This window comes from Alosa alosa, chromosome 22 (assembly GCF_017589495.1).
Source record: "Alosa alosa isolate M-15738 ecotype Scorff River chromosome 22, AALO_Geno_1.1, whole genome shotgun sequence".
NCBI classification, from domain to species: Eukaryota; Metazoa; Chordata; class Actinopteri; order Clupeiformes; family Clupeidae; genus Alosa; species Alosa alosa.
The window spans coordinates 20,179,432-20,191,464 of NC_063210.1; the positions used below are offsets into that span (position 1 = coordinate 20,179,432).

Genomic DNA, 12,033 nt, shown 5'->3' on the forward strand with positions numbered 1-12,033 from the left:
CTTAGGTCATAATAATAATAATAATAAGTTGTATTTATATAGCTCAGACTCAAGGTCACTTTACAAAGTCCACACAAACAGAGCAAGACAACACAAAAACAGACAGTAAAAAAAAAACGAAAAAAAAGAGGCAACAGGTAGTTAACACATCACACATAACATGTCTGTTCCCAGAGACGACAGAGAGCCACCCACCACTTCCCAAAACCAACGACATAATAGTTCTACATAATAAAATAAATAATAACAACATAATAGTTCTACATAATACACAATATTGGTGGTCAAACCCAAGTTAGAAAGTTAAGCATTTTTTCTCATGCTATGCATCTCATGTTTATTATTTATAGAAATGAATAGTATGACGCATGCGTGATGTGTAATTCATTTTGTGTCAGTCACCTGTTGATGAAACCGTTCTATTGGACGTTTTGCTGGACGTTCTGCTGGACGTTCTCTTAGCCATGTGTGTGTGACGGGGTGTGTGGGACAGCAGGGTGTGTGATTGTTTTTAGCATCCTCGCTCGCACGCGGCTATGCCGGCTCCCAAACCTCCTGCTGACAGATAAAGAGCAGGACTGGATTACACACTCTGCTGCCACATGCACAGCCAAGAAAACACACACACACACACACACACACACACACACACACACACACACACACACACACACACACACACACACACACTTAAAATACATTTATGTAAAGTTCATATATGGCATGTGATATATGTGATATCTCCAGGGACTACAGAAGGAAATTAGCTCAATCTAGTACAAATAATTTCCTTCTTTTTGTGTTACTAATGCATTTGTACATGTTCCAAGAAATAAACTTAATAAACTAAAAGAAATTATCCTTCAAAGCATATGTTCACTTCTATACTCTATAGTCTATACTCACACATACTTCCACATTTCTTCTTAAGTTCGAAGTTCTTCATTAATATGTCAAATAATGTACGTACTAGCATCTGTTATACAGTTATACATGGCATGGCATTATCGACAACTCAGTAATTGATTCAATTAGCATCTTTGTTCCTTACCGTTTGTCAGCTTTGCATCATGGCCCAAGAGTGTGTTGTTGTTCCAGAAATTTCCGCCACCTCTCTCTCCTCCTGCGTCAGTCACAGGTGTGTGTGATGGTCTTGCTCCTACCTCTCTCTCTCTCCGTTCTTCCTTCCCCTTCTCCGTATACACTGGTATTGATTAAGTCCGTCTCTGAGAGGGTCATTCCCAACACTGCCCGACTTGGACCTGTTGTTTATTTTTTCCCCTACCTTCAGTATGTACACAAAAAACACAACCTTTACAGCCTCATCGCTGCTCCCTTGGACTCTCCCTCTTTCTCTCTCCCTCGCTTTTTCTGCCTAAGGTCCACTAACTCTCCTTCACCTCTGTCACGTCAATAACCTCCCTCCCTCCCTCCCTCTCCCTCTCTCACTCTCTCTATCCACACTAATGCACAGCAAATCCTAAATCTCCACAAAGCTCCTTGCTAGTCAGGACCCCACTGGGTGACAACTGTGCTTAAAGCTACGACTCGGTGAAAGCCTGCCAGGCCAGAAACAATCCTGAAAATATAATAAGTCTCCCGAATATATAGACATACAGTATGTTTCTTGGTGGTTTATGCCCCCAACGTTGTCTTCAAGGCAGCGCTGCCTGGAAGGCGCTATGGTTAGGCATGTGTTAGGGTTAGGGTTTGGGTTTGGGTTAGGATAAGGTGCCTTTAAGTCAGCGGTGGCAGCGCTGCCTGGAAGACAACATTGGGGGCATAAAACACCATCGAGCCACACAGTACAGGCCGTTTAAGTAAAACAGTATACACTGGGTTACTGTGGAAGATAGGCATTTGGGACTGTTAAGACATTTATTTTTTTTCCCCCTTTAGCCTTAATCAGTTAATGAATTACTATTTAGATTATCAAAATAAAATAATTCAAATGTTATTAGTCAATGTAACTTTGAAAGCATTTTCACTTTTTAGTGAGATGTACCAAAAACTTTTGCACAGTATTGTATATGTATGTAGTTTGAATATTACTATTTGTTTATACATTTTCCTTTACAAGCCTGGTTTTCCTGTTTTTCTCCTTGTGTACTCGACTGCATTTTGTACCTGTACTTTTGTGTGTGTGTGTGTGTGTGTGTGTGTGTGTGTGTGTGTGTGGGACAGACAGAGAGAGAGAGAGAAAGGCAGGGGGAGAGAAAGAAAAAGACAGAAAAATAGGGAGAGTAAGAGACACTCAGCTCGGAGGAGCTCTACTCCAGTCTGTGAAGTCTGTTGAAATCTAGGGCGTTTTCTGGTGACCGCCCGCCTTCATATGCTGTGCAAGCAGAGTTTCTCCTGAAACTAAATCAATCATCATAGTTCCGCCTCTGAGGAGCTGCATTCCTCCTGCACAACGGAAGAAACATTTTCTCCTGAACCTCCCCTAGACCTCTGAAATGTGCTACAATCATTTCTGTTTCTTCAATTTTATAGACCCTTCCAATTGCATAAAAAACATGTGCGTTCTTCAGGCATTTCTGGTGGCACAGAAAAAAAAAATTAAGGCCAAAGGACAACAAAAAGGACAACAAAAAAACACTTCAGGCCAAACAAAAGTTTTAAAGTCGACATTTTGTACAGCATTATGCTGCAGTCTGATTAATTTTCATTTCAAAGTATCTGCGTTGGTTTTGAACATTTCAACCAGAAACCCTCTAGAAACAGATTGAAAGGGTCTATAGAGTCCCTCCAACTACACGTCAGCCAGAAAATGATCAGATATGAACCAAAATAGGAAACCATACATAAGGCCTATACTGGCATTAAATGTTACCCCTAGCTTGCCATTGGAAACATTGGGAAGATTATGAAAAAGAATGAATGAAAGGATGAAATGTTTGTCTACTGTCAAAATGGACACAAGGCAAAGAAGACCAAGGTCTAAACCACTTCACTTTAGTGTTTAGAATAAGCACAAAGAATAAAACATATATATATAAAAAACATTAAAGCATTTAATACAAGTCTTCAAGTTGTCCTGTTGTCTTTTAACACATATGTACATTACAGTCAGTCAGTCACACCCCCCTTGATATAGGTCAACACAACTCATTTTCAACATAAAATCATGTTTGAATCCTAGAACACAAAATGAAAATCCCATGATGGACACCAAGAGTTCTAAAATTAATTCAGAGGGTTTTTTTCCAAATCCAAAACAAAACAGAAAATAAAACAGTGCTTCAGACAAGTTGTAAGCAGTGCATTCCAAACCATCACAGTGCTTCACACAACAAACATTTTGTTGTGAGGAAGTAGTTCTTTCTGATTGTGTAATTGATCATTTAAAACGTGAACATCTACCAGCCACTGACAAATAAATGATACAATTCACCAGCCACTCAATCTTTATCAAAATCTTTATAGCCAGTTTGATATGTCGGCATTTGGCTGGTGCTAATTTTTATTCCTGCCTACAGCAATGTCAAACTAACCTTAAATCTACCCACAACAACAGCAACACCTAAGGTCTGGGTTTGGGCACTAGGCTTAGTGTCCTTGTGAGTTGGCATCTTGGTGGCTACGCTACGCGAGGCTTGTTGTGGCACCTAGGCCGCTGGAGATGGTTTCGTAACCCACGGAGACCAGAGTGAGGACGCTACTCTCCATGGAGGCGGGCTCCTGGCTCTCCGTGGCAGTGGCAGGGTCCAATTGGATCTGTTTCCTGTTCTGGGCGTCGGCGTCGGCCATGGCTGTGGCCGCGTTGGCACTGGGGCCGGCCTTGCTTTTGCCGCCCCTACCTCGAGATTTGCCCTCGCGGGGGTGTTTGCTGTTGTCCTTGGGCACGCGTGGCTTCCTCATACGCTTGCGTGCCTTCTGAACTGTCGTCTCGGACTTGGGCTCCGCGTTGCCTGAAAGGATGCGGATCTGCCGCTCAATGACGCTGTCCACCATGTCCAGAGCTACGTCCAGCATTCCCGTGCCCAGGCCGTGCGTAGCGTTGGCGAAGGACTTGCTGTTGGCCGGATCGTGGAAACACTTCCTCATCTCCTCCAGGTAATTCCTAGTAGAGAGGGAGGGGAATGCAAGAGGGTCATCAGTGGTCCACTGGTGTCCTGTGTACTGCCATATTTAATACTGCACATATTCAATATTCATATTATATGTTTAGATATAAATGTAGAGAAATTATTTAAATGTGGGTGGAATGAAAGACAGAGGGTCAGGCGTAGTCTAGTGGTGTTCTACACCAGTGTTTCTCAAAGTGTGGTCCGGAGACCACTGGTGGTCCGCAAGCAGACGTGGTAAATTCTAAAACTGATAGTTCCGGTCCTTGATTGTGATTGGCTGAATCACGTTCGATGCCGTTGTAAAATGCAGCATAAACATACACCTTGACCGCATTTCATTCTATATTACTGCGCTACCATAACTTGATAAAAAAGTTATAAGAAAGTAGCTGCGCTTGCGTGTCGTGCCTAACAACGCCCCTTAGCTGTTGTAGAATCAGTGTAACCTACGGCCTCTCGGTCTTATTGCTTAAATATAATATAGATCAGTTGTTTGCAATATTGAACCAACTTGTATGTAAATCCAAACAGTTCTGCAACACTGCCTACTGTATGTAAGTTTAAATCATATGAATCCTCTGACACAATATGAAAGGTGCAAAGACAATAAGCAAGGTGGTTTAGTGAGAAGGCCTATTGTGTAATATACTGTTGGAGTAGGTCTACTGTTTTTTTAGCTAGGTAGTCTGTGATTTATTTTTTATTGGTTAAGTGGTCCCTGGTCTGAAAAAGGTTTGAGAAACACTGTTCTACACCAAATGTATCCTTCAACGTTTACTTGTATGATTGGAGATAGCTAACCCTTACTATTTTCAAAGTAAGACAAAGATACAGTTCTGACAAAGATACATTTGAGTAAGACAAAGATACATTTGATGTTGCCAAAAACATATGTTTCAATACCTCTTTTTACTTGCGTTTACTAGGGGTGTCTATAAATGGGGAAGGTGCTGTACTGTATGCTTTCGTATATCTTCTAAGGGTATTATAGCCTCGAAGTAACAGAATAGGTTGCTAATGCTCTGACTTTCCCCCGTAATCATGACCACCTTGACAAGCAAAAGGCCACATTTCCCTGCATTTCCATATGCAAACACAGGTCTCTCACCTTGTCTCGATGATCTTTGACCAGTGCTGTACATGGTTGGATTCCGGCATCAGTTGTTTGGCCATGTTCTCATAGTCCACGTACTGGAACGCAAAATCTTTCATGTCTTTACACAGTGCTGCGGTGTCTCCTAACGGAATTTAGAACAGTCAAACAAAAGAAATCAGTACGGAGAAGAGAAGCGTAAAAAACTATTTGAGGCAGAACTTTGTGTCATTCCATAGACAATTCCAATCTTTCAAAGAATTCCAAATAATGTGAATTCCATATTCCATATAAAATTGGCCATGGAAAGCATTCTCTGTATTTATTTACACCACATAAATTCATAAATTAATTGGATGCATTTATCCACAGCAACTCAGTAGCTATCCATTCTGGATTGTCAGATTGACAGTAATCAGGGTCTGATTCAGTGTGGTCCACGTAAAATGGGATGATCAACGCCATCTCCCGTCAGCCTGGAAGGATACTTAAACTGCGACTATTTCCCCCTTTAGTTAGAGCAGCTGGTGGATCTTTGTGCAGTCATGCTGTCTCTCCCTTGATGCACATCATTGTAAATAAACCTCTGTTCCTGATTTTTTCCCTACCATTGTCTGACCATTACCCCTGACTGGATCTTCATTCATCTGTGGTGTCAAAAATGACCTGCAGGAACACCAAACGCCTAATGACGTCGTCGCACGCGTCGCCTACCTTCAGTGAGTTTGGAGAAGGAGCTAGACACGGCTGTGTTGGTGCTCGGCGACAGCCCCAGCACGTTAAGCGATTCCAGCAGCGTCCGCTTGCTGGCCGGCCCTCGGCTGACCCGGGTGTAGGCCGCCAAGGAGCGCAGCGACATCTTCTCGGGCGGCTCCAGCCGTCGCTTCACCTCGTCGTAGTAGATCTGGTACTTGCGTGCCTTGGAGCTCTTCATGTTGGGGTCCAACAGCGAGGCCACCTCCGCAAAGGGCAGCTCGTGCACCGGGATGGCCACTCTGCCGGGCTCGTTCTGAACATCCACCACACCCTCCATGGGAGGGGCCACTACCACCTGTGGGTGCCCGTCCTGTGCCACCTGTGCCAAGGCTTGCATGACCACCGCTGGTGCCAACGCGCTGTGCCCTGCACTCTGGCCTTGGTTCTGAGGCTGGTATATGCCAACGGGCATGCCGTCAGCCACTGACACCTGGACTATGCTGTTTGTGGTGGGGATGGAGGACATATGGATGCCGGGATTGTGCTCCATTACTTAAACTGTGGTCGGCGGTTTTCTTGAACTGACTGAACTAGCACCCCACTATGGGAGAGTTGACATTTGGTGTGCTGATTTTTAGATAGTGTTTCACTCAAGGGTCCCATTACATTCCTATCAGATATTATGTGGTTCTTTTCCCCTCGGCTATGATGCACCTGTAAGAAAACAAGCAACTTTTCAGTTATATCAGAATAAAAATAAAAATGGACCCAACATCCTGCTGATTTCAGCATTTTTAACGTCCACCTCTGTAACTGTAAACAGATTAATTACATGCAGGAATTATGTGTCTTTATTTTAAACAGCCTACCACTCGGGAAATCAATCAAGAAAGTGTGTTTTTCCCTTAAACACAACCGTTATAACACAATCGTGCTAAAGCCTCCGCTGATAGGCTACTGATTCAGAGTCGACAATGCACTTTCTGACTGACCTGTACAGAGAAGCGGCCGTGCATATTCTGTGCACAGAACGCCCGGTTGTGGCAAGGTGACCATATAAGCGAATTCGGCGGGCAAAGTTTAAAAATTGATCAAGTGAGATAAGGGTCTTCTACCAAAACTTTATTTTATGGTCTTTCTTCAGTGTGCAACAAACGGCCACACTGGAGAGCGAAGTTATCAAACAATCCACAATCTATACTTAATGTTGTAAACAGTAAGCTAGGCCGAAGGCTCTGTAGGACACTGCTATGTTTGGAATGTGTTGCGACACTGTTTCACTGTAAACGATGTATCAACGTCGTTGAGAATGCCTTGTTACAATAACACTGCTAACCTTGATCCAGATGTAACTTACTGACAGCTTTTCTTACTTACCGCTCTACGGTTAATGTTGTTTTTCTACTACACTGATCCTAGAACAGTCCATGGCGAAACGGGCGATGGTCTCCTTCTTCTTCACTGCTATTTCGGCGGGTTGCAAATCAGCAACCAGTGCACAGTCGCCATAGCTGCATTATCCCGTTTACGGATTGGACAAAATAGTCGCCAATCAACGTTTCTGTCACTTTTTATTCGAGGATCTCGTGTGTTGTTCAACTGACGTACCCAAAGGGGCGGCATTTCCGGTGATGAATGCTTCTCCGAACAATGGACTTCGGCACCACGCGCTACTCTGTTTCGACAAGTAGACCTTGATCCTATTACAACTTGGGGTTAAGAGGTGTATCGTCAAAAACAACTAGATTGTTAAGGCGGCCACTAGGCTGCTCTCGTGAACTGGTATTTTTCGGTAACGTTTCAGGCAAAGTTGTTCTGTAGCCTAAACACTTGTACTTGCACCTTACTGAAAGTAAATTATGTTCAGTTGCGTACATAAGCCGTTAGTTTGGAATATAGCCTATATTATAAAGAATTTTGACTAGGTTAGTAAGCGTAGACTAGTCTAATTAGCCTCTATTAGGCTATTGTCAAAACAATCTCATTGAATACGGTCAGAAATGTATCGCTGCTGGTATAGTGCGTAATGGTCCCTCTGTTTGATCAGATGGAAGGTTTATCTTCTGTAGAGATGTAGGCTACCAAAATAACCAGGAACAAAACCCTCAAATACAAAGCGACATTTGATTAATTGTACTAATGGGCGATGACCAACAGGAGGCAGTATGTACACACTTACAGTAATGAGCTGAAGTGCTGTTCTTCTGTAGGCCTATTACATTCAGTTAATCTTTCTCCATACTCATTGTCTGTCTTTTTTTCTCGTATTTACGCTCGAATTTATGCTTTTGTCTTTTGGCAGACAATGGGTTCCTTCACTCTTTAATAGCCTACTCTCTCTCGCTCACACTCACTCACACACACAACACACAGGGAGAGAGAGAAAGACTATTTAGGTGGTCCATTACATAGAAAACCGTTGGAAAAAGCCACAGATAAATACGGTGCTACTGCCTGAGTAGGCTATGTGTCAACTTGACTTCTCTATGATCTTGCCACAGGGTTAATTCACTGGCATCTCTGAACAGATTTATGAGTATGAATACTTGCAAGATGAGGGTTACTTCGGCAGCCCATCTCCCTGTGACGTGTTGGATTTGATCTGTCCATGATTTCTGCCACAAATGGCCACTCAGCAGGATGGTAGACCAGAGACACACATGCTGTTTCGTCGGGAAAGCACAAATAGTCCTTCCTCAGCAGCACTGTTGTCAAGGTTTCACAAATCAAACTGCAGTTTCCTCTGTGCCTATTAGCCTCCCCCTTTCTTTCCTTCTTTCTTTCTTTCTTTCTTTCTTTGTGTCTGTGTGTTTCTTTCTTTCTTACGATCTTTTCCTATCAATTCAGTCATTCAAATGGGCTTCATTTCCAGGAATGTTTTCATACAATAAGGCTATTGTCAAAGCCATGAACATGTGCATGAAAACATATATTGTGTTATGATATATTATAAGATGAAAATGGAATATAATAAAGTTAAAATAAAAATATAGATGTGAATGTCTCTCTCTCCCTACCCTCTCTTCCTCTCTTTTGCTCTCTCTCTCCCAGCTTTCAGCCTTCTACCCTTAATAGTCTATTTGTCTCTCTGCTCATCCTCATTTTATTTGAAACCCCTCTTTCACTTGATAATTTTCAAGTGATTAAAAAGAGTTAAGCCCAGGTTTTTGATGTACAGCGTACGGGCTAATGAATCAAAAAGTCTCAATTCAGTTTCAATTGCCACCTCCTAAATCTCTATTGTCCCCGACCTCCTTCTCCTGCACAGTTTTAATTAAAACGTCAAGACTTGACTCATCTTGCACAATTAACTCAAAGCTCTGCTCTCCCCTCTCTCTCCACTTCTGGGGTTATAAAGATTGACCCAGATTCATAACAGGCCTGTACAGCTTGATGAATGACATTTCCGTCCTCTCTCTCTCTCTACACACACTTTCCATGTATTTTTATCTTTCCAAAAAATCAACCTTTCTTGTCATTTTGCATCAGTGCTGTGGTAGGAGTTGATGGAGCTGAGGCTCAAGCTTTCTCATTAGCTCTGGAACATCTGATTATGTCGCGCAAACGGCTTTTTGAAGTGTCCTACTTTGAGCGCTATCTCGGGGAAGCATCCTGCGCTCGCGGGCACTGTGGCGATAAACGATCTGCTGCATCACACCGGGTTGGTTCGGCTGACGAGATGTGAGTTGGTCTCATCATCACCGGAGAGAAAGGTGTCTAAATGAAGCATTAATCACTCGACATGGTCAGACGTTATCAGACAGTTTCCCCAACAGCACCTCAGGCCATATTCTAGTTTGTCTCTAAACAACTTGAAACAGTCTGAGAGATTTACCAGCTTTCCATGGGGCCTATTATGCTAGTCCAGCTTGTTAGTCCATGTAGAAATAATTTGGATACACTGATACTCTCCATTTATCTCTCTCTCTCCCTCTCTCTCGCTCTCTCTCTCTATCTCTCTCTCCATTTCATTCTGCATTGACATTAATGGAGTCTTCTGTAGGTGTTATGTTTTGCATAATGTATGTGGGCCTATATGCATTTCTCAAAAGTCACTAGCACAGTCTGTATGGCAGAGACTGATAACATATTAAGGGCACTAATGCATCTTAGGTTCCAAATAGCTGTTATGGGGGGCAGGCAGCAAGGATAAGCTCTCACTGCTCTTTCAAATTCTCCCAATGGCAAGCGTGAAAGCCCAACTCCAGCCATCACGTGTGGCTTAGCTATTAAGTAACATTTACATTTATAATTGTAACAGAACAGTTCCTAATTGACAAAAGAATCAATGAAAGACGGGTCACTTAAAATCAACCTAGACTAGTTAGCTCATTACAGTACAGTACAGTACAGTAATTTTTGGTGTATTAGTTGCATTGTGGATATACCGCAGGACAGTGTTTTGTCAAAACAATCTCATTGAATATGGTCAGAAATGTATCGCTGCTGGTATAGTGCGTAATGGTCCCTCTGTTTGATCAGTAAAAAAAAATAAAAATACACACACCATATTAACTGCCCCCATGTATTAACCTCATAGCTGAAGAAATTTGACAAAAAATCAATGTATAAACCTTGGCTAATAGTTGGGAAATTAAGGCAAACACTGATCTCAAACCCCAAACGTTGATCTCAAACCCCAAACACTGATCTCAAAACCTCCGATGTGTTGCGGCTTTACTCACTATCAGGAGAGGCTTTGGTAGTAAACCCTGAAGAAAAATCAGGAGTTTGGTCCCCAAGGCTGCTCCTGGCTGTGTGTGTGTGTGTGCCGGTGCGTGTGTGTGCATATCTGTGTGTGTGTGTGTGGACATAGTTGTTTGTGTGTGTGCATATCTGTGTGTGTGTGTGTGTGCGTGCACATCTCTCTCTCTGTGTGTGTGTGTGTGTGCACATCTCTCTCTCTCTCTCTCTGTGTGTGTGTGTGCAAATGTGTGAGTGTGTGTGTGTGTACAGAACGACAAAGTCTACTGGCTTTTGCCTTGCCACTAGACCCTTTCATACCCAGGCTTTGCACACACTGGAAAGGATACTCCAGCTTCGCTACACAGTGTTTACACAACACAGGAAACCTGCAGTTATACCTGCAGCTACCGGTTATAAGTGCCATGCTCGATTGCCGTAGAGCTGGTCGCCAGGGGCCACTTCTGATGAAGGGAGAGGTCTTCGCACCTCACTGGCCGAAGCTATTACCCATATTAGACCGGGCAGTCAGGAGGGTGCTGCCCCACTACGGTCCATTAGTCTCACTGAATGTGTGAGATTCAAGTAAAAAACCAACAAATGGATAGTCAATTGCGCAATGTGCTGTGTCAATCCTGTGGATGTATGTTTATGTGTAATGGAATGAATGTGTCTACTCTATGTTTCCTAGGTGTTTTATGCTACTCTTACCAGTGAGACCAAAGATCATTTTCATGCAGGCATGACAATAAAGTATATTCTATTCTATTCTATTCTATTCTATTCTCATGTGTAGCTACCAGACTGCTGATTATGTCACTAGCCTTTCCTTGGTCTGCACTGCAGCAAGGTGGAACTGCGAGGTGAGAAACTACAAGGCTCAAGAAAAGAGGTCAGACCTCATATTGACACCACACCAGCAAGACACAGCATCTATCTTTGGATCGATCTGATGGAAAATGCTTTCACTTTTCCAGATAAAGAGTTGAGTCCAAAGTCCAGCTGAAAGTCCCGAAGGGACTCTATCTTTGCAGATGAAGCAGCCATTACCACCCATTCAGTTGAAGATTTCCAGCAGCTCACGACTCGCTTGAGCCTGGATTGAACAATCTCTCCCTGTCTCTAGACATGGAGCTAAATAAGGGTATTGGTGAGCTCGATTGTGTTTTATGCCCTGAATGTCGTCTTCCAGGCAGCGTTGCCACCGCTGACTTAAAGTGCGAGACTCTGCGTGACAGAGGGCCCACATTTTCTAGCAGCACCCCTGATTCTACACACCCCACCGAACAACACCGTCTTGGAGAGAGCTGGAATCCCATTCACACCCTCCTGACACAGAGACAGATATGGTGCCTTGGTCACCGGAAAATAGCCAAATCCCCAGGGACCTTTTCCACGGCAAATTCTCCCAGAGAAAACATCCCACAGGCCAACCTCCAGCTGCACTACAAAGTAAACATGTCTGCGAGAGAGATCTGAAGGCTATGGGCA

The 12,033-nt window shown here is 43.2% G+C and overlaps 2 protein-coding genes across 2 annotated transcripts in view; both read right to left on the reverse strand.

The window, feature by feature from the left end:
* si:dkey-21e13.3 (uncharacterized protein LOC100150043 homolog) overlaps positions 1 to 1,361 on the reverse strand; it is a 9,558-nt gene extending 8,197 nt beyond the window's left edge. Inside the window, exons 1-2 of the mRNA XM_048233736.1 lie at positions 1,052 to 1,361; positions 403 to 555 (exon numbers count right to left, since the gene is read on the reverse strand). Of these exons, the coding sequence (XP_048089693.1) occupies positions 403 to 466 (64 nt within the window). The 5' untranslated portion in view covers positions 467 to 555; positions 1,052 to 1,361. The remainder of the gene's footprint in view (positions 1 to 402; positions 556 to 1,051) is intronic.
* A 1,577-nt stretch (positions 1,362 to 2,938) lies between these two features.
* si:ch73-127m5.2 (uncharacterized protein LOC561202 homolog) lies at positions 2,939 to 7,587 on the reverse strand. The gene is made up of 4 exons (XM_048233319.1): positions 7,237 to 7,587; positions 5,878 to 6,573; positions 5,179 to 5,308; positions 2,939 to 4,063 (listed from the first exon to the last, which is right to left on the reverse strand). Exons 2-4 carry the CDS (start codon positions 6,407 to 6,409, stop codon positions 3,586 to 3,588), a joined length of 1,140 nt encoding a protein of 379 aa, XP_048089276.1. The 5' UTR covers positions 6,410 to 6,573; positions 7,237 to 7,587; the 3' UTR covers positions 2,939 to 3,585.
* Positions 7,588 to 12,033: the final 4,446 nt, after the last annotated feature.

Excerpts from the sequence above, each read along its gene's own strand:
- si:ch73-127m5.2 (XM_048233319.1), bottom strand. The coding sequence starts at position 6,409 with ATGGAGCACAATCCCGGCATCCATATGTCCTCCATCCCCACCACAAAC. Across the intron at positions 5,309-5,877 it reads CTTCTCCAAACTCACTGAAG|GAGACACCGCAGCACTGTGT; the intron begins GTAGGCGACGCG and ends AAATTCCGTTAG. Across the intron at positions 4,064-5,178 it reads TCAAAGATCATCGAGACAAG|GAATTACCTGGAGGAGATGA; the intron begins GTGAGAGACCTG and ends CCTCTCTACTAG.